Source organism: Pseudopipra pipra, chromosome 19, assembly GCF_036250125.1.
Source record: "Pseudopipra pipra isolate bDixPip1 chromosome 19, bDixPip1.hap1, whole genome shotgun sequence".
Classification (NCBI taxonomy): domain Eukaryota; kingdom Metazoa; phylum Chordata; class Aves; order Passeriformes; family Pipridae; genus Pseudopipra; species Pseudopipra pipra.
In genome coordinates, this window is record NC_087567.1 from 9,108,556 (window position 1) to 9,131,314 (window position 22,759).

The window sequence follows — 22,759 nt, forward strand, 5'->3', positions numbered from 1 at the left end:
GAGGATCTTGGCAGGCAGCTTGGGAGCAGCTCTGACACAGGGCATGCACGAAATTCAGCTTTGCATTGGAGGTTCAAGCAAGGCCAGAAGCTCCCTGCATATTTGTGCCTTACTGAAACCATCTGGCTCTGCCTAATTTTTGGCTGGAGCTGTTGTGAGCGTTTGGCTCTGGACTCAGTGTCTCACAGGTCCAGGCTTTGGTCTAGAATGTGTCTAGAAACCTAAAGATCCAAAGAGTTTTTATTTTGGAGAAGGGACAAGTCATTTCCATAATTTTGGACTGCCTGTGCTCATAAAGCCTGAGTTCTGAACAACACATGAATCCCAAGACACTGTGAGTTTTTTCTACACTGGAAAAGGCACCCAGTGGGAAATTCTGGCTAAGCATGGAGGTTTTAAGCCTGAGCTTCAGGAGCAGGAAAGTATTTGAGCAGATTTCCTGATTGCTAGAGCTGATTTCAAATAGTTTGTTCCAAACCACTGAGTGCAATGGGGATTTCTCATGCCTCTTTCCACTGGGATATATTTATTTTTCCATAGTACATTGTTGGTTGCTGTAGGATTCTTTGAATTTCCTGTCTCACTGCTGCAACTGCTTCCAAGTGACCAGTTCACTTTTCCACACTTAGCAGCATAAAGGCTGGCTCTGCATTTTGTTCACTAGATTCCCACTTTCCTAATAAGAAATTAGGAATTGTTATCTTGCAGTAAGCACTATAAGCTCGATTCAGTGCACACACAGAGCAGTGCAGAGCTTCTGTGAGCTTTGGGTCTGACACAGAGCAAAGACAGAGTTCACTGAAGGAACAAGAACGTCCCAGTATGTCACAGGAAGTGCCCTGGAAAAATGTAAGGAAATCTGTGACCTGGAGTTGGCTCTTGTCTCCCCAGCAATAGGAACAGAACTGTGCTACCCCAAGAACTGGGATCAGTGTTGAGGGAAGGGCTGGAGCTGAGATAAAGAACCAGTATGGAGATGCTTGGACTTCCTGCCCCTACTGCCCCTCGGGAAGATGAAAGGTGTGATGGAAATAAATCACGTCTAAAAGAGCCTCCACCCACGAGCTGCACTCGGTGTGTGACACATCCTGACCCTCCCTCAGGAAGAGCTGCCAGCCTGCACCTCTGGGACTCCAGCACAGGCACATGGGCAGCAGGGCCACAGCCATTCTGTCATTCTTGGCAGGCTGTTGATTTAGGCAATTGCCTGTTTTGCTTAAGTTTTGGACTGTCTCAGTTCTTTCTGAGCAAAAAGCAACAACTCCGGGATTGGGCTGGATATTCCTGGCTCACAGTAAACTTTGGCCTTTTCATAGAGCAACCAGAGAAAGCAGTATTTTAAGGAAATTAGTTTATCCTGCTAAGTCTAAAAGACTTCTAGAGAAAGGTGTTACTGACCTGACTGGCACTCATTAGACCACTCCCCAAATTCCCATGGGGATGTAAGGTTTGATTTACAGCTGAGGCTTGAAGCTGCTCTAGGTATTTTACATAAAATACTAAAGTAACAACCTATTGCTCTAAAAAAGGCTTTAAATCAATACCTGGGTGAACTTCCTGAACACTATGCCACTGAATTAAACTAACCTTTTGATAACAGTGCAAGGACAATTTCTTATCTCTGAGACAAAGTGATCAGCACCCTCCTTCAATTCTCATTACAGCAGAGGAAACCCAGCATCCAACTAGAGACTGACATTATCTACAGGACCATTATTTGATTTTCAATCAAAATACACCTGACTAGACTTGAATTTCACAAATTTCCTGCTTTCCCTACTGCAAATGAGTTAACTGCAATTAACCATGTGCAGGTCTTGTGGGATTTGAAATGTGCATTTGACAGTTTGTTTCTGTCTAATCTCTAATGTAAAACCACCTCCTTAGGCCTGGCACTCAGAACAAGGAAAGCACAGCAGAGAGAGTAATGGGAGACAACACAACCAGCAGCAGGAGAATAAAAAGAAAAGTAATAATGACAGATACTCAGCATTACCTGCACCATGGATTCATGAATTGGGATAAGGACAAGCAATAGCTATGGAACTCAAAATACAAGAGTTTGTTACTGATGTGGCATCTGCCTTACTGGGGACAGCAGGGAGAGCTGCCAGAAAAAATGAAGAGGGGAAATGTTTTAGCTCAGTCACAGAGAATTGCATCAGACATAACAACTACTGACAGTGCTTCAGCTCCCTCTCTAGTGGCCACAATTTCTGGAATGCACACACAACCCCTTAAGGTTGCCTATGAAGCACTAAATTCTAATTAAAAAACCCCAAACCACAATAGTTACCTACAAACAAATAACAATAAAATGTTACAGAGGCCTTAGGTGTTAAATCTGCCAAACAGTGTGGCTGACACCAATTCCCAAACTCCTGTAATTTCCCCAGAGGACACGTTTGTCTGATCCATTGACTTCCTGAAATAGATTGTACTTGTGGGCATTTGCTCAAAATCTCAAAGAACAGTCAAACAGGGTGAAGATCAGAATGGTAAACCAACTTCTGCCCCCAGCAGTAATGTTCAACATCTTTCACAACCAGCAATTAACATACTCATATTAATATAAAGTACTTCTGAAGAACAGAGCTATTTCCTAGGGATTCTCCACTGCATTCATCCTTTGCCACCTCACAATCACACAGCCTATCACCAGTCCAAGTTAATGTTACATGAACTGTAAGGTGGCTGTCCAGAGCACTGCACTGCTCTGGGATGCACTGCTTATCTCACTGGAACACTTTTCCTGTGGATCAGTCAGGAAAAACAGACGGGATTAAAACAATAAACTGGTCCTATGTTTCCAAGAATAACTGAAACTGCAGAATGTTATGCATAAAAGAGCAGGTGGACTGCAAGATTAAGGGGTGCTTGAGGATGATTTGGCTAATTCAGCTCAGCCTTTCAATCATATCTCACTTTATTGCAGTTCCCACTTTATGGCATTACAGCCTTTTAAGTGCTTTGAATTACAGCTCTGCTGTACCTACCTGGAGTTTAACAGCACAGCTCACAAAACACCCTTCTAGGACATAACACCTTCTGTTGTGTCAAAACCAGGGATGGTGAGAGGGGTGATAATCCCCTTCACACCTGGGCAGGGCAGGAGGGGGTTTATGCAGCAGCTTCTGCAGCTTGTTACAGGTCCAGTTCACACTGTTCCAGAATATTTGTGGCCTTTGGGTTCAGCTCTAAAATAAACTGTTTTTTTTTCTCATGGTGCTGCCAGGTGATCCTGCACGAAGGGCCTCGTCCCACCTTAGTGTGAAGGGTATTTGGATTTTCACTGTGAAAAATGAGTACAGCACACAGGCTCAGCACCAAGGATTCTGAAACTCTGTTCCCAGTGCTGTCACTCTCTAAACACATTCCCTTAAATGAATGACCTAATCTCTCTGTTTATTCAGCTGCAAAATGGAGATAAAAATTGCCGTGTATCTCCTCACAAGGGAAAATTAAGTAATGCTTTCTAAAGTACTTGGAGACCCTCACATGAAAGATTCCTTAGAGACAGAATTCTGTGTCAGAGCAGGTGGGAAATCCCTTATAAAATAGAAAAAAAAAATAGAAAATTAAAACACAACAGTCAAAAATTAAAAATGGCACACAAAAAAGCCACTGGGTAACATGGATGGGGACAAGATGTGAACAGTTTTGCAGCCCTAATATTTACAAATCTAGACTTCCTAAGACAAAGAGAGGAAAGGAAATCCTTTCTGATTCAGTCTTTGACAAACTATGAAGAAATGCTTTTAACCTACTGCCTCTGAGCTCATGACTGCCACAACATTTATAGTCAGTAACTGCCAGTAAGCTGGTAATGCCCCCTCACACAAGGCTGGGTTAGTGGAGGGGGAAGGGCAGAGTGGCTGGCACTTACAGTCTAAGACAGTTTTTGATGGTTATTTAATAACACATGACAAACATGCTCAATTAAGAGACAAAGTGTTGCTCATGAGCACTTGGAGATAACACAATGTATCACCCTAATCCCTAATGGGTTGGGGATTCAGCTCTAATTCAGATCCAGAGGTATGGCCCAAATGCTGAGCAGGTACAAAACAGATGGGCTGATGAAGTAGATGTTACAAATATTAATCCCACTGCATTAAGCATCACTGATTTATGAGGAACCATGAAGGTGTTATATAATCTATCAACACCTGTGATTTTGTAGCTGCACTTCAGTATGTTCCTGTGTGACTTGCATCTCTTTTTTTTTATGGCACTTTATCTTCTAAATATTCAGGCTAAATATTGTCTTGGAAAATATTCAGTCACAAATTTATCCCTAATCTCCTCACAAATGCTTCCTTTAAGTGTTTCATTTTTCACTAGCTTACTTACCATTATTAGCTTTTCTGATTTCACTATAAACTGTTTCAGTCCCCTTCTGTACAGGAGCTGGAAAATGTATTGGCACAGAATCAATTTATTTTCTTTTTTTCTTTCTTATTTTTTCTTATTATTTGCCTTATGAAAAGCTCCTTAAACCAACAGAACACACTGTTTTACTTTCAGAGGAAGTAAGTGACACAAGCAGCAACGAGCCTGTGGAGTCTGTGTGAAAAAGCAAGTACATTCCCTCCCCAAACCCAGCCTGCAAGGAACTGAGAGGGAGATGTCTCTCCCTCTATATAAAAGTGATGATAAAAATCTGCTTCCCCTTCTAAATTTAACATTTTAATAATCTCCTTTGAACTCAAATCGATACTGCTTTAATTTTACAGAGACATCTACCACTAGAGAATGGTTTCCCTGGATCCCTTTGAAGAGCTGCTTCAAGTTTTTCTAAGGATTTCAGGATCCAAGACCAGAGGTGATCTAACATTTGGAAGATGAACTACACCCCCTTTTTGGCAACTAGCCTGATTAAGTCTTATGGGCACAAAAAAAAAATAAATCTAAATTGCTGTTTGTGAAATGTCTCAGAAGGGTATTTTCAGATTTCACACTGCACAGCTTCTATTTAAGGTTATCTGGGAAAGGTCTCCCCTCAGCATGGAGGGCTCTTCCACCAGAGCACTGAGATCAGATGGACACAGCAGGAATGAAGGCTCACAAGGCTGGTGGAAAGAATGGAAGTAAAGACAAAAAGCAGACAGAGAAGGTTTGTGCCCCTAAGAACACAGCTGGGGTACAAGTGCAATGTTAGTCTTTCCAGACCCTTGGGTTGACAAATAAAACTCTGCTCTTGGGTGAGAAGGAAAGCAAGAAGCTCTTCCTTTTTCCCTGACATCTGTGAGAACTTATCCACAGGGTTTGATACCAAACTAGAGACACACAGGGAAGGGGCAGAGGCCCTGAAGGCCTGAAAACAGCAAGAGCTCAGTTTCTCTCTGGTCAGCAGAAACTGCAGGCGAGCAGGAGATTAGAACAATTTCCTGGATTTATTGCATGGCTGTAGTTTAAAAATCCCTGGGCAACAAAAGTGCATTTAAAACCAACTTTCTTCATTTTCTATAAAGGTCTATGCTGGCAGGGTCCAGTAGCTTGCTGTTCATAGATCTAAAAGTGTTTCAGAAACACTCATTCATTTCAGTTAAACTGAATCTCTTAGAAAGCCTCTGAATTCTATCTATATCACCTCCAATTTCTGTGGACCTTCAACAAACCAAGAGGTTAGATTTTTTTCCAGTTAAAGAAGAACAAAAGTGGTTGTTCTCTCTGCAAGAAACTGGAAAGAAAATTCACATTTCTGGACAGAGAATCCTGTACTTCAGCTATTAAAAAACACCCCAGCACTTAAAGAATTCAGACAATGACCTGCAGTCAGAGTCAGGACTGTTACTGTTCTGCATCACCTTGAAGAACCCAAGTGTCTCTGGCACCACATTCTGATTTCCCAAAGCTAATTTCATTTTTTTAAAATTCTGTTCAGCATCCTTTAAACGCTGGGAGCTCACACATCAGAGTTGAGTTGCAAAGCTGCTGTTAATTCAAATGCCAGGAGGAGTTACACTTCCCCAAGTGTTTAATCACAGCTTTCAAACTCGCAGCTTTGGCAAGAACCTTCTTTGCAAAATAATCTGAAGACCTTCAGGCACATTTCATCTGCTTATGGGCTACTGCTTAAATGATCAGTTCATTTGCAGTGAAGTAAGGAGTAATCTTGTCAGAATTTTAATAAGAGGTATTTAATTTTGTTTGGGACTCTTTTTTAGCAGATTACAGTCCTAAATCTACCCCTATTGACTCTGTGGAAAGATTTGGTTGGAGGTATTTCCTTAGCTTGCTTTTTTTTTCCTAGACCCATTTAATTGAATTGTGATATAATGCCACTGCCCATGTTATTTCCTTTGTTAATCTTCCAAAAGTCGTCTCAGCACTGAAAAAATGTGCCAGGAGAAACTACTTGGACGATTTGACATTTTGTTCCCACCAGCTTTATAATGTTGCCACCCTGCAGATAACTAATCAGATATAAAAGTAAAAGAAGGAGCATGTTCTAACTCAGCCATGATTAGAGGTTTCTCCCTTCTCACTTCAGAGATATTTCCTAACCTTACTTTAGCCCCAGCCTTTGTTTTTGCTCAGATTAATAATAAGGGGTCTAAATCACCTTTCCATCTATTTGCACAATTAAGCTTTAGAGAAGAAAAGCACTATATTTTTGTCAAGCATATAATCTCCATAAGTATTCAATGTAATCATTCCTCAGAATTACCACCTCTTTAAATATCAAATTAGCATTCCACTCTGGCTATCCCAAATAAGAGCTGGACTGTGTAGCCCCAGCTCTACCTCCTATTTCTCTTGCCTCTTCACCCCTACTTCAAAAAGCAGGTATCAAGTTATTCCCACATGGAAGTTCTAAAATAAAGCAGTGAAATTTTACTTCTAGCACGTGACAGGACCACTCCCTGCCAGTAACACTGTAATGAACCCTGGGTTTTGATCCTGCAGAAGCACAGTGCATATGAAGTTCTTGGTGCATTAACCTATTCACCATTACACTGTGTTAAAAAGTATTCCAGAAATGACCAGCTGGTGCAGACATGACTGGAAAACCAGGGTGAAACCAGTGGTTTCAAATGTAAGCAATTCTCTACTGACAAAGACAAGATATACATCCTTCTACAATAATTTAAACTTGTTTTGAGGTGACATTCAATCGTTCCTGCTTCCCAAAAGTGATATAAAGGCTGGAGTTACAGCTTAGATACTGCAGCATTAATTGCAGTAGTCTTTCACAATACACAAAATATGATTCTCCTGCTCCTGAGATGAACATTAGTACTGACATGGACAACAGTGCCAGGAGGAACAAATGATTGGGAAGATAAATTAATTTGAGGTTGGTCCTGAGAGATCAAAGAAATCTGGAGTTCCTCAAAAGGCTGAAGGGATCAGATGCTCTGTGCAGTTGCTGGATGAGATATGTGTGCCCAGAGAAAAGGTGTGACTTGCTTTGTCTTCATTCAGAAAATAGGAGGAACCAAAAGGGGTGTAACAGAGGTTTGGAGCAAGGGGATAATCTGAAAGGTCTGTTCCCTAGGAAGGGCTGGTCATACCCACAGACAGACATGAAAGAATATTATGCTTTGAAACAAAACTTTACAATAACACCAACGTAGCAGAAATATCAGTGGCAGTCCCGTGGCCAAATTCTCTCTGTGGGTGTACACGATTATTACAAGGGAATATTAAGAAACTTGGCTTTGTTTCTCTTTTCCCAAGAATAAATCTCATCCTGTTTTCATTGTGATAGGCAGTGCAGAGCTGAAAGGATTAACATGGCTTCATACAGCTCCTTCTATTCAAGCAGCATCCTCGAGATGCTCTCAAAGATTAACACATTAAATACTTGCAGTGCAGTTGCCATTTACATAACCAAAGCATTCATTTGGGAAGCGTTTAACTGTGCCCTGGGGCAACAAAGCAAATCGATTAGGGAACTATTATCACATCTCTGTATACCTGAAGCACCGTTCAGTCTTACAGAATCAATCAGTGTTCTGTTAAAATAATCTGATCTCATTTACACGGTATGTTAAATATTATTTTGTGGTGTTCAGTCTACAGAGCACAGATACTATCTTATTACTCAGTCTGATATACAGGAATAGTGTTATATATAAATAATGGGAGCAAAAGTCTACTCTTAGAGATGCTGATCTTGCATTTAACAGGGCTTTTAATTTAAATAATCATGCACCATCATATCTTCCCATTCTACACCACTGTATTGTGTAGTGCACATTCTAACACAGCTGGAACAACTAATTATTAGCCCTATTCTGAAAAAGAGTCCAACAACTATGGTTCTTCAGAGCAGAATTTAGCAGAGGTGGATAAATAGCATGCTTAGGACACAAGGAAAACTCTGTGATGAATGATGCCAGGAAGTGAGAGAAAGGAGAGGAGGACTGGCTGTTCAGGGACAGCTTGAAGGGTGAGTACTTTTGCCCAAACATCTGTTTTACCAACTAAACAATCATGTCTTTGGTCCCTGAAATCAGTGACTAGTCCTTCCTACCAGGAAAAAGGAAATTCATCTGTTTCTTCCTCAATCTGCTTCTCGTTCAGCTGAAGCAAAGAAGCTGGAGCAGAGCATAAACCTGTCTCGTGGGGCTTATTCCCTCCCAGCTACTGGGAACTTTGAGGTTTAACAGCTTTCAGCACAAGGCCATGATGGTATCAGAGTTCTCCAGATGACACAGAATGATTGCAGTGTGCATTTGGGTGTTGGGAATAAATTTACTTGGATATTTCTCCTTCAAGGTTGCAGAGACATGTACCTGAGGTGTGGTTACTGTAACCACAGAACTGCAGGGAGGAGGACCAAGTTATTTGGGCATTAATATCCTCATTTCACTGTTTAAAGGGGACACAAAATTCAGGATGGTCTCCAGGCCCCTCCAGACTGAGAGACTAAATCTGTGCTGGACTCTCTTCCTTCTCTATCACAAGTGAATCACAGCTTTGACCCTTCAACCAGTTCCTTTATAAAGGAGGAAATTCCACTGCTCTCTGTTCTCTCCATTATCTGGGGCTAACCTCACTTGGCTCTCAGTGAACCTGGGCTCTATAACAGGGATATTCACAGCAGGCTGCCTTCTGCTCAGAGCCACAGCTCCACACAGACCTGTGGGTGGGAGTGGGAGGATCCCAGGGGCAGGAGGGCTGCAGGAACAGCACCATGGTTGGCATCATCAGCTGGGTTAAGGAGCCACTGGCAGGAAACTGTCACACACACAAAGCACAACCTGCTCTGACATTCCCAGGTGCCAATATCAGACCAGTGCCAGGGAGGAGCAACATTCCCAGAGCTGCTCCCAAACATAAACCAAAGAGGTTTGGACAGTTTATTACCTCTGTGAGGATCAAGCGTTGATACTTCAACTTCAGTGTACTCCACCTCAGCACTCTCAAGGTCAGGTCCTGCCCCAAAAATATCAAGAAGATGTTTCTTTGTAGGACTGCACACTTTGTTTGAGCTGTGGGCCTGATCCTGCTGCCACTGGAATTAATGGACAAGTCCTCACTGACTTGGGTAGGTGCAGGATCAGGCCCTACTTACAGATGTGAGTTACTCTGCTAAGAGTTTCAAGGCCAACCCATTCCTAAGGGTCATCCCAATCCAAAAAGCAGTAGATGAGCTAAAGGCAGATTTCTGAAACTGGGGGACATGCAAATTGTGCCTAAAACTCTTACTTTCAATGTAACACCTTCAAAAGTGTCACAACACAAATGGAGCAAGGAATTATCTCAGATTCTCCCATATTCGTCCTCCAGCTCCTCTTTATTTCTCTCCCTGCTCTTACTTTCTCCTTGTTTTCTGTGGCTATGGCAGGACACTTCCCATTATCTGCTTTCCTCACATTTAAACCCATCTTTAAGTCTTTCCTGGCCTCCCTCATCACCTCTCATTCTCCAAATTTCTGCTTTTCTTTTTTCCTCCTACATTTTCTTCCAAGCTCTCCATAGAACATCTGGAATGCAACTCATCTTCCCCCTCAAGATGCTTCTCTGCCACAATGCCCACAGAAAGCTGGATCTACTAAAGCTGCTGCCTGACAAGTCCTGGCTACCTGGATACAACAGACACAAGAAACAGCTGCTGCCTTCTACTCTGGCTTTTTCTTAGGGTGGAGATGGTTTTCCACCAGATTTCTGTAAAAGTTGGAAGAAACCAGGACAGTCATCCAGACTGGCATCCTGCAGAACTGACTTGGCAGATTATTTTATTCAGATTTCACAGTTTATTTTTAGATTTAACGCTTAAGTATTTCGAGGTCAACCAAAATGAAGAAAGGACAGAGAAGTAAAAGAAGCAGAAATCTGTAGAAAATATCTAAATATTTGTTATATAGAACTTACAATTTTTAGTCTAAGTTGTATTTTTATACCAATCCAGCACAGCTAATTACACTTCATAATGCAAGTTGGCAAGTGGATCCTATCAGTGTCATTTTGTGCATAAGAAAAAGAACTGAGCTCAGCAAAGGAAAATCTTCCCCACTATCAAAGAGAAAAAGGAAAGGGCTGGACATATCCAATCCTTGTTGCTACCATTAGAAAACATCATGACTTTCAGTTATAAAATAGTTTAAAAATCTATTGTTTAAGTATGAAATTACCTTTACTCTCATCTGTTGATTTCATGTGATTTTCACTATCTTCAATGTAACCTGATCCTAAAATATTAAAGCCAAAGTTGAGCTGACAAAATGTTTATTGAGGCCAACTAAATAAATGAGTTACACACCTGCAATTCCTATTGTCATTATCTCTATTTTTATATGAGACATCCTACTTTTGGTTTCACACCTAAGACATTCAAATAACACAGGAGGGAAGAATGTAGCTTTTTAAATAATCAGCTAAAAAGCACCCAAGGGGTAATTTTGTTTATGTCCAATACTCTAAACAACATCTCCACCTATTTTGGTAAAGTGGGAATTTTGAGATCCTGGAATGAAATGTGCCCAGTCATGGCAAGTTAACACCTCTGTCCTGTGGCCACATCACAGGACCATGTGCCACAACTCCAATTTTCCTCTCTGCAATAATTTTCTTGCAGCTGTGTCAAACCCAGAAAGTAATTTTCTTTTACCATGATTTCTCCATCTGTAATACTGTCAACTGATTGCCTGGGAGAAGTGTCTGAGCAGAGTTATAAACCAATCTTTATGTGAGACGTGCTCATAAAAACTGTACAAAGACAAAATGACAGAAGATACTTTGGAGAATGTTATTGGTATCCCTCTGTATTCCCCTAAAAATTGGGCCTTATCCAAACAATAACTGTGCAAGTCCAAAACTTTCAAAAAATGTTTAATTTACCCAATTTATTAGCAGTCTTACAGCAAAATGTCCTACCTGAATAATAGTCTCCATCACTGGGCTGTCTTGCCAGTTTTTCACTTGTCAAGTTTGCAGCCAAGGCTGAACTGAAAAACAAACCAATAAAAGTTGATGTAATTACCCCAAATCAGTCAATAACATGATTCTGTGCAAAGATCAGTCACTGTCTATGCTGACTGCCATGTATTTTTAACTACTGAAGCTAATGAAAATTTTGCCTTTGTCTTTAAGAGAAGCACCAACCAAATTTAAGGCAAAAAATGTTCCCTATTGCATTATTCTTCTTTAAACCTCTGTATTTTCAATCCATTCCATGTCTAAATGCATTCAAACACAGGCCTGACATTCTCCTATTTCACTTAGCTGGCCTTTTTTTCTATTTTTAGAGTATTTCCTCATCCTGTTGTTGTGTAAGCAGGTGGTACATGAAGCAGAACCATCTATTGTCTGCAGGTGTGTGCCATAATGAACTACACTCATATGGAGGAAGGCCTTTAAACAGAAATACTTCATCAGTATCATAACGGGTCGTGGTTTAATCCCAGATGGCAGCTCAGTATCACACGGCTGCTCGCTCACTCCGCTCCCCTGTGGGATGGGGAGGAGGGCTGGAAAAAGGTAAAACCCATGGGCTGAGATAAGAACAGTTTAATAACTGAAATAAATAATAATAATAGCAATGAAAAGGAGAGAGAGAGAGAGAGAGAGGAATAAAACCCAAGAAAAACAAGTGATGCCCAGCCAGTCCCCGAGCAGCGACAGCACCGCCCGGGTGCTTCATTGTCACAGGGCTCAGCACCTGCTGTCCTTCAACCTTCAGCAGCCCCACAACAGGAGGGTCCTCTGAGACATGGGACAGGGGAGCTACTTCATTTCCTCTGTCTCCAAGGCTGCTGTACTGAAAGCCCACCACTACTCCTTTGGCTCCTTGAAATCCCCTCTCCCGAGACAGTTAAAGCCCCTGGAGCCTCTGGGCTACTCAAATGGGAGCGTTCTGCCACACGTTCCCAGTCAGGCTGATTTCAGCCCCCAGTACAGTCTGTTGGGATCCCTCTCCAGAAATACAACTGGGTTCTGCCCCTGGACAGCCTGATGGCATCAGGGCACACTGTGCACCAGTACCTGCTAGAGCCTTATACTCCTGGGGGGCTGATGTTCCAGGCATCTGATCCACATGCTCCAGTAAACAAGGCTGTCCCTCTTCTCCACCTGGTGGAGGCAGAGCCCCTCTAGTCCTGGTCATAGGATTATCCATTTGCTTCTTGTAAAAACGGGTTAGAATTCCCTTCCATAGAGTCAGGAGTAAGATCAGCCCTTCCACTCCGAGGAACTGCCCATTGCAGACCAGAACAGCAACTTCCCTGGAAGAACCCCCATTTGTGATTTTCCCTTGCAATCCATGTACCCTCTAGGGTCCAGGTAGAATTTCCATCCCACTTCCTCAAGTCCTCTCTGGGGTCCTCACAGGTAAAACCACAGCGTCTCCTGTGCTGTGAACCCTCTGCATTCTCTCTCTGGAGCAAAAGGACACTTACTGTTAATAGCTGAGATACTGGCCTGTACATGTGGGAGTAGAATCTACCTGCTTTGAGTTGCTCAACCAGCTTCTCCACAGCAGAGACAAGGGAGGAAGAGAGATTTTCTCTGTGCTGCTGGGTTGGTGAAGCCACTTCATCCACCAGTGGTGCCTCGTTGTCTCTCCAGGCCATCACTGCCAGTGAGTTGGTGTATGACAATGGTGCTCTCTGGACAAGTTTCTGACACATGGTTTGTGCACATCAGACTTCACCTGGATCTCTGAGTAACCCTGTGTTGTTTGGGTCATAATAAATTATCTGTAATTCCCTCAGGTACTGGGTACCTCTCTCCATCATGGTCCACTTGCCTGGGTGACACAGAACATCTTCCTTGAAGGGATACCTTTCCTTCACACTTGACAAGAGTTGCCTCCAGAGGCTGAGGACTTGTGTTGCTCTTCCAATCACCTCGTCAGTGCACCTTTCCCTGGAAAATGATCCCAGCTGCTTGGCTTCCCTACCTTCTAATTCCACACCACTAGTCCCATTATCCCAGCATCAGAGCAGCCAGGGAATAATGTGCTCACCTGGATGATGGTTGAAATCTTTCTGCATATCCCACAGCTCACTCAGAGATATGGATTGAGGGGTTGCTTCTTGTTCTGCCTCTTCTTCCTGTTCCTGTTATGGCCTTGGTTTGTCCTCCTTTATTAAACAAGCTGTCTTTCCTGCCCATTTCTCCTTGGGAATAGGGGCAACTGGCACACACAGGGGTTGGTTCTCTGATTCAGCTGCATCACCCATCAGGCTTTGAGTAGCCAGGGATTGAGTAGCCACAGTGTCTGTCGTGGCCACTGTGATTGTTGTGGGAGTTGGAGCAGCCCCAGTGCCTGTCACAGGGGTTGGAGTAGCTGCAAATAATTGCTTAACCCTAAACAGACCTGAACCACATGCTGGTTCCTACCAATAAGACCACACTGGTTCCAACACCCCAAATCTTCACAATTCTCAAATGCTTTTGTAATTAGCCTGGAGAAGAAAGGGAAGCTGTGGGAAGCTGTGTCCACAGACTGGCTCTCCGAGGAGAAAGGGAAAAGTGTAATTATGGATAATTCCCAATAGGTGTCTCCCCAGCACACAGGTGACGGTGGCGCTGAGGACACGATCAGGTGAGTGATGACCAGTGATTCCATCGTATCATAAATTAGTGTTACAAAGCAGAACAAAACAATAACCTCAGCCCAGGCCCCAATGGCAAGAAACACAATGGCAAGAAACACAACAGGGAGTACAGTGTTCCCTGTAAGTGCAAGTGAGGTGTTCGGATACAGCTCCGAGAACAAGCACAACAACTCTAAAAGCAAATAAATCAACATCATGGTAACTGGCTATTAAACTCTGATGAATGCTTGTAACAAATTTGTTTCAACGTGCACTGGTCAGATCTGGTTTTAACTCCTGAGTCCCCACTCTGGACTTCAAAAAGGACTGTCATGGTTTAACCCCAGCTGGCAGCTAAGCACCACACAATACCTCACTCATTCTGCCCCAACCCACCCCGCCCCCAGTGGGATGGGGAAGAGGACTGGAAAAAGGTAAAACCCATGGGTTGAGATAAGAACAGTTTAATGATTGAAATAAAGTAAAATATAATAATAACAACAACAATATCCACAATAATAATAAAGGAAGAGAGAGAGGAATAAAACGCAAGAGAAACAAGTGATGCCCACTACAATTGCTGACCACCCTGTGCCCGATGCCCAGCCCACCCTCCAGCACTGATCAGTGTCTCCCAGACAATTCCCCCCAGTTTCTACACTGGCCATGATGCTCTATGGTGTGGAATGTCCCTTTGGCCAGTTTGGGTCAACAGTCCTGGCCATGCTCCCTCCTGGCTGCTTGTGCACCTGCTCATGGGCAGAGCATGGGAAACTGAAATGTCCTTGGGTTAAAGTAAGCACTAGCAACTAAAACATCAGTGTTATCAACATTATTCTCACAGTAAATCCAAAACTCAGCACTGTACCAGCTACTAAGAAGAAAATTATCCCAGCCGAAACCAAGACAGTAAGACATCTTACCCAGACATCTCCATGGATGGTCCTTTAGCTTGACAGAGGACAAAAAAAAAGCATCTATTAGTAGATTGCACAAGTAAAGAATTTAAAAGTAAAGATCAAAACAAAAATATAGCAATTATTTACTCATGTGTGAATAATTTCTCCTGGCGATCACAAAATGAACTCCCTCACACACTATGTCCTGTTTATCTCCGAGGTCCCTTAGATGTCTCCTTCAGAGAACCTAAGATCCTAAACCCCAGATTTTACCTTGGCCAATTTAAGCAGTCTGGGACATCCAGATGCTTCAAATTTTCCCAAATAATTTGTAATGTACTGCATATCACAGGATAAACCAGATTTACTTGTACTCTGAAAGAACAGGACCTGAAAAAATATCTTAAAAGTTAAATCCCTAAACAAAATCATATTACAGTGTGGGAAGGAAAAAGAAACAATCCCACAACCTAAATAATCTAAATTTATTTCATGAGGACTAGAGAGGCACCTCAATTACACCTGAGCTGGGACTCCAAATCAAATTGTTATAGCTCTATGAAGGATCAAAAACCTCCTCAGGCCCTGTCTGCCTCTTCATTGCACAGGGCTGAATTCCAGACCTGGGACTGCATCTGCCCAATATACTTGGAAAGCCTCAGCACGTTTGCAGCTTAGTTTGGGTCTCCTGGCATTTCTAAGCAGATTTTTAGGGTTTTTTTTAATTGTGTTCAGTCACCTCTGAAGCCTCATCCCCACAACCCTTTGCTTCTGACACAAATGCAGGTTTAACTGGAAAACATCTGTCGCCAAACAAAGAGAAGGGAACCATTCCTTACTCTTTTTCTTCTTACGCAAAAACCACCATAAGGCGAGTGCTCCCGCTCCTGCAACGGTTATCAGGACCAATGCAGCAATGACTCCTTTCTTCCAAGCTGCCAAGATGACTGGAAATAAGAAAAACATGTTTAAGAGAATATTTACTGTGATAGGCCAACATTACCAAATTCTGCAGTTCCTGACCTTTCATTTTACTACAAATCAGCCTTCTTACACCCCAGGGAAGAACTCTTGAGGGGACCTGCATGCAAAGTTCACTAGTGAGCCTCTCCTTTGTGACCAAAACCTCAGCACAACAACGTGTTGGTTTCAGTTTGCATCTGGCTCCTTTGGCTTTTGAGCATCCCCTAAACTTTTCTCTGTAAGTTGGACAACCTCTGTTTACAAAGGGACCTCTCTGTTCAACTTCTGACAATGGTGGAACAACAGCAAATAAGGGAGTTACACTTAGGAACATCCCAAATGAGATGACCTCACCTATCATGAGGACACAGTGGGCAGTTCAATGACTCACCACTGATGGTTATGGGCTGGCTCCTCACGTCCACGTTGGCTTGGTTCGAGGCCACGCAATAATATGTCCCCGTGTCCTGCCTCTTCATTGTTTCCTTGTGCCACATGGCTCTGTCTCTATGTTCAATTTTTTCAAACAGAAGAACCTCATTATCAGTTTTTTTAAAAAACCTGAACAGGATTGGCAAAGACCCTTCTTTCACAGAGCAGAGAAAAGCAATCTCACTGCCATCTTCCACTTCTCCATATGGAACACTGCCCAAGCTGGCATCCCTGACTGGCACTACAGAGAAAGGCAGAAAGAAAGCAAATATTAGCACTATTTGGAATAACTTTGATGCTAAAATATTGTGCTGTAGAAATGCCTGATTTAATGCTTAGTTAAACAGAGACTGAATGCACAGTATTAATCTTCCCAAACACTCTCTGAAAGACATCATCCTCTAGTAAATATTTTTATACACCCAGAAATAGAGAGGGCATGACAAAGAAACAAAGCAGACACAGGAGGAAATTATATCCATTCCAGAGAGGTCAGTCAGCCACTTTCCTTAAAATCCTTTGGATGCCACTCCAGCCCCAGCCTACAAATTATTTCATTTCCAGAAATAATACACTCAGTCGTTCCATAGTGTAAATAATGATGGTCCAGTTTATGTAGCTATGCTTTCATAGTTATATAGAGCTGTGCTATTTTATGCTGTGTGGTAACTGTATTCTTGTACCCTTTAATATACAACAGTTGGTATCAGCAGATAATGGATCGAGTTCTCCAAGGGCATAAGCCAGTCCCAAATTCCAATGGTTACAGAATATGGCAAACACAGTGAGGGAAGTTAGTTTGCATTTGCACAAATTTTAAGAATATGCATACACAAAATACAGTTTTTAGGTTTGCTAGTTTACGAATTAAGTATTTTAGCACATACAGAACTAGTGTAGGAGCAGATGAGCATCAGCCCTTGTAACTACATGGGGGAAAAATGGACACACATTCTGTGATTCAAGGCTTGTAGAATGTCAGCAGCTTTGCAAAATGTTTGGCATATGAAGCATCTGCTCTAACAGCTGGGATACACTAGTTCCAGCAGAGAAATACCCACTTGTTAATGGATTAAGATTATGCTTTGTGTTTGTATATTTGTACCTTGTTATTTCAAACCACCTTGACTTTAAATCTCCCTGGATAAACCTCTTTAGAGCTTTTATCACCCAGCTTCTCTCTACAGTTAGTTAATGGTGGAACTGACGAACTTAAGGTGAGTCTGGGTGAGTGCAAGTACTGTATTAAAAGCCCTTTTTTGGAGCTCAGTGAACAGGGAGCACATCCTTCACTGTGCAATAATCCAACTGACTCAGAATAAGCCCAACAATTCTGGATGTATCTGCTCAAATCATACACAACTGAATGTCAAAACTCAGAGGGAAACAGCCTATTAACCACAAGTTTATCTTTTGAACACCAACACAATTTGGGTTCAAGCCAGGACACAAAACTGAAAACTCCTTGGTAGAGAGAAATTACCTCTTCTTTTTGAAAGGTCAAGTACAGACCTGCTCTGGTCCTGAACTACTTACTGTGCTGTGACCAGCAACCATTTTAATTCAAGTGAGCAAAAATCTGTAAACATTTCACATCCATTTTGCTTAGTCCATCATTTGCTGCTGAAAACTCTAAACATGACATCAGACAAGAAGAAGAATTGAACAGACTTACCTATTACTGTGACGTTCAGGATATCGCTGGTTTTCACACCACTGGAGTGATTATTTCTGGCATCACATCTGTATCCTCTTTGGTCATTCAGTCTGATATTTTCATCCAAGAACGTAGCATATGTGTCATTAATGACTATTTTCTCAATGTCATCTCCTTTGTAGAACCTGAAGGTTTTTGGTGGTGTTCCCATCACTGAGTGGCAGATCAACTGCAGAGGCTTCCCCAGCACCACCTCCGGCAAACCGCCGGCGACGGAAAGAGTTGGCTTGGAGACTGGAGCTAAAAGGGGAATAAAAGAAAAAAACTGCTGAAAATTGCACTGCATAAGGCCAAAAGACACGATATTATTTTATAGAAAGTATTTAAATGCACGATATTTATCTGGTTTGCACACGCTAGTTTGGGAAGCTCTTCCTCGTCAATAGAACAGAAATGGGGGGACTTGACCAAATCAATAATGTAGGTAGTAGAACATGTGACTTTGAATCAAATAGCATACAGGGGGAATATGAAGGAAAACAAAGGCTGAGTGACACAGCTGTGGATCATCCAAACTCCAGAACTAATTCTGACCCAAGGACTAAGTGTCACACTGCATGTATGACCTGAGATGGACCGTGCAGCACCTAATTAGGGCCCTCTGTTCCACAGGGAGTCACAACCCAGTTAATCCCCTTCACAGACTGGAGAACCACCTGAGATTGTTCCATAAGAGGGAAGGGAACTAGAGTGCTTTTCTGGAGCAGAGCTAACCAGATGACCTCTGGTTCTCCTGGTTTCTGCCTGCAGAGTCAGGGAGAGGGATCCAAGGCAGACACTGTCAGAGTTTCAGGTCAAACAGATGAGTGAAAGATTTGCACAACAGTTCTGGCTCCTGCAAATGGTAATGAATGAATTTATCTGGCACCCAGCAGAACCAAGGGAGCAGCAGGAAGCCATGCCAACTCCCTTCTCCCAGGGCCAGCCCTGGAAAAGTCTGACTTGATTAGATCATGACACACCAAATCCTCTACAGTTGAAGATGACAAGCACATCTCACAGAAATTAATATTGCAAGAACTAAGAGACCCCCTAGTTCATTGACTAGAGGCTGATTCTGTAAACAGATGTGCTTATTTATTAGCTTCTGGTTTAGATCCCCCCCATCTCATTGGGTTCTAAGCCTCTGTATCAACTCACCATAAACATTTATCCTTACAGGTTTGCTCTCCTTGACTATTCCTTTTACTTCAGCTTTACAGGTATAAGATCCAGTATCATTCACATTAACTCTCATTTTTAAGGTTTGAGAATTTTTCAGTGGGATGTCTCCATTGGCGTTTTTCCGTATGATAGAGAAGTTAGCTTTCTGAAAACCATTAATGCTGCAATTCAAAATTAATTCTTTATTCTTATCCAGCTTAGTCATAGAAGCAACCAGTGTTGGCTTGGGAAATAACTCTGCAAGATAAAAAGAGAACTAATTCATTCCAATTGAGCCTGAAAGAACAGGACTGCTTATCTCAACATATACAGAATGAAGAACATACTGAAAGTTTATAATCTGGGAACAAAAAAACCATGTTATTTTAATATTATTATATTTTCAGGGAAAACAGAAACTCAGCAACCACTTGAAACCACTTTTCATGTGTTATTTGAGGACATTATTTTAGTTGGGGAGTATTGGTAGGAAAAAATCAGAAACTAAAATCCAAATAGCCTTTTAACTTAGAGAAAATTTACACTTAGATCTGGAGGTTACACTTGGATCTCGAGTTCTACCAAATTTAAATTTAAATATCAATACGCTGAGTAAAATCTAAGATGAACAGAGGTTTTACCTGACACGACAACATTCAGTTTAGTGGTTTTAGATGCTCCCCCTTGCTCCACCTTACACAGGTATTCACCACTGTCCTCTAGAGTAGCTACTGTGGAGTATCTCAGAAGTTTCTTATCTTGTACACTGTTCAGTATTGATTTGTTTTTCTGGAGGATGATTTCAATGTCACGCATTCGAACTACTACAGTTGAGCATTCAAATTGTATTTGGTCTCCTTCTGTAACATTACTTGAGGGCACAGTGGTCAGAGTGGGCTTTATAAATGGTTCTGCAAGAGAATACATATCAACATGCAGATAAACATATATAACTATAAATACATGGCCCAATTTTAACTGTAGCAAGCAAACAAATGTCAAAAGAAAAGCCAAGCAACTCACCCCTGACTGTAACGAGGGTTTTGTTGCTGTGTGCTGAGTCTTCCCATTCAAGTTTTACATTTCTCCTACCAAAACAATCAAATTGTAAAATATTATCTCCTTCTTCAACAGAAACCTCCAGTACAGAAAAATTTGTGTAAGGTTCAGGTACACATGTTTCTCTAGGCGTTGAATTCGTCTTTATCTTTCGGAAACAGAACTGTAAAGGAGGTTCTTCTTCAGGCAGCTCACAACGTAACTTCACAACTTCACCCTCCAAAACATCTCTTTTGTCAGCAGTCAGGGTTGGCTTGGTCATTCCTTACACCAGAAAGCAAGAAAAGAAATAGAACATTCCATAATCCCGAAAGAAACACTATCCCTGAAGACTGTGGTAATGATTTATGCTAATTAACAGATGCAAATACTTTGCAAGAACCAAGCTTTTGAAGACCACCCGGTACCTACTTAATGCTGAACAAATTCTTTCCAAATTGCTTTTCCAAGGGGAAAAATGTCACTTGCAGTCAAGAACACAAGGCTAGAAAGAGTATGGATGGAGGTAGCCCTTGTTCTCATCAGAAGTGAAAGAATAAGACTGACACAACACTGTCTGCAAAAGCAGCCCAGAGCTGACACTCCTTTGGCAGTGGCTGTCACAGGCTGAGCATCTCAGTACCTTATTTCCAGCATTTCCAGGAATCTACCCACCCTCCATCAAGTTTATGGGAACAGGCACAAGCTTTCACAACTAATACTTCCCCTAGTCTAGGGAACAGAGGCTCAGGACAGCGGGAAAGGTGGCACAGAGGGCACAGACTGTTCCTGACTGTCACTGATGTTGCCCTGAGATCACAAGTTCATTTCCGTGCCTGAGCATGAGGGTTTGGTACTAAACTCTGGTGAAGTACTGTGAGGCCAATGGATAAAAATCACTTTGCAAGATATCCTACTGAGCACTGACTATTATTACTTCCCCTGGAAGGTTGGGGTTTTTTTTGCCATGTTTGAAAGAGCACTCACCTGTTACCCAAACGTGGACGGGGTCACTCGATCCTGTCTTTTTATCTGCTTTCACAGTACACTGATAGTCTCCTGTGTCTGAAGATTTGGCCACAGGTATTTCATACCGTGCATCTCCTGTGTCTGACACAGTCATAAACACGAGCTTGCGGTCCTTAAAAATTGTAAAATTATACTTCAGCTGGAAATCAGCACTTTTGCTGATATCAGCGTGGCAGATAATTGACATGGGAGCTCCATTCCTCACTTTGAAAGATGGCTCAACCTTGATTTCAACTGTGTTGAAAGTAAAAACTGGATAGAGAAAAAAAAAATCTTATTTATTTTCAGTTAGTCCAACATAATACTGTTATCTCAAGTTGCTATACTTTAATCCCAAGAAGTAATTACAAAATTTACATTTTATTTGATAGGAATATTGTAATTTAAATACAAAGTAATTTATATACAAAAATAATAAACACATTTAGAAACAAAGTTCATAATAGTACTTATATATACGTGTATATATGTTTAGAAATATATTCTGTGTTTATAACCACAGCAATGATAAATAATTTGTAGCTTAAATGTGGTAACTGTTAGAATCCTGGTATATTTAATATTTTTATTCACACGGATGGAGGAAAAAGTATAGAGAAAGATCTATCAGTTCATTGATTTTCCCTTCCTTTAGAACTTATACTTTTTTGGGTTATGCCCATTTTGGTCAAGATTTGTATTAGAAATTTGCTATTAGAAGGAGAACTTTCCTGCATCTAAAGAAGCCCCTTGCCCTGTACATTTACCAGATATTTATAATGTGTCCTTGCTAGAGAGAGTTTTGGGCATAAAACCAGTGCAAAAATTGCAATTTATTTTGCATGTGAATAAACCACATGACAACAAGAAGCAAACCTTTGTCCCTGGTGATGGAAAAAAGGAAACATGAGGAGTGTACGTGCTGGGAGTCACAGGATGAAAAGGTAAAAAGTTCCTTTAGAATACGAGTTCTGAACTCTGCTCAATTGACCAATTCCTTTGCACGAGCAGGAGAAAGTGCCCTTAATTCATATGCTATAATTTTATCCTCCCTCATTGCTTGTGGGCATGAGAGGCTTTTTTAAATACTAAACCAAAATGCTAATTTTCTCTCCCACCTTTTTTATGCCTCTGGAAAGCAAATTACTCTAGGAAAGATTTCACCAAAACATTTATTAAGATATGAGCAGCACATCTCTCATTTAAACACTGTATCAAGAAACAGCACCAAGCAATAGCTTTTCTTTTCATATGGCCAAATTTCATACTGAGATATCGGACAGCAAATCCAAATAAACTCTGTTACAAATGCACACCACCAACCAAGAAATTAGTTAAATTAGTTATTTTAAATTTGTATGTGAAAAAAACCCCACCAAAATTATAATTCCCTACCTTTATCCTGAGTGTAGAGTTCTGAACCTGGGGAAAAAAAAAGAAATGTTATTTTCAAAGCTTGCAGATTGAGAGACAGCAATGTGAAACTTAAAAAGCCTTCCCTAAACCCCCCCCCAGACAAACCAAAACCACAGGTACCCACCCAGAGACTTAGTTATCAAACTTAC

At 41.6% G+C, this 22,759-nt stretch overlaps 1 protein-coding gene across 9 annotated transcripts in view; it reads right to left on the reverse strand.

Moving 5' to 3' along the window:
* The window catches only part of PECAM1 (platelet and endothelial cell adhesion molecule 1), a 35,935-nt gene that overhangs the window by 8,620 nt on the left and 4,556 nt on the right, over positions 1 to 22,759 (reverse strand). For 4 of the 9 annotated variants that reach the window (XM_064676382.1, XM_064676381.1, XM_064676388.1 and 1 more), the window contains 13 exons: positions 22,590 to 22,616; positions 21,174 to 21,467; positions 20,172 to 20,471; positions 19,790 to 20,059; positions 19,146 to 19,406; positions 17,964 to 18,245; positions 16,248 to 16,529; positions 15,733 to 15,840; positions 14,918 to 14,945; positions 11,332 to 11,402; positions 10,590 to 10,646; positions 9,322 to 9,390; positions 4,354 to 4,410 (listed from right to left, as the gene is read on the reverse strand). In XM_064676382.1, the coding sequence (XP_064532452.1) occupies positions 4,354 to 4,410; positions 9,322 to 9,390; positions 10,590 to 10,646; positions 11,332 to 11,402; positions 14,918 to 14,945; positions 15,733 to 15,840; positions 16,248 to 16,529; positions 17,964 to 18,245; positions 19,146 to 19,406; positions 19,790 to 20,059; positions 20,172 to 20,471; positions 21,174 to 21,467; positions 22,590 to 22,616 (2,106 nt within the window). The remainder of the gene's footprint in view (positions 1 to 4,353; positions 4,411 to 9,321; positions 9,391 to 10,589; positions 10,647 to 11,331; positions 11,403 to 14,917; positions 14,946 to 15,732; positions 15,841 to 16,247; positions 16,530 to 17,963; positions 18,246 to 19,145; positions 19,407 to 19,789; positions 20,060 to 20,171; positions 20,472 to 21,173; positions 21,468 to 22,589; positions 22,617 to 22,759) is intronic. The other 5 variants (XM_064676385.1, XM_064676384.1, XM_064676386.1 and 2 more) reach the window with 5 other exon arrangements.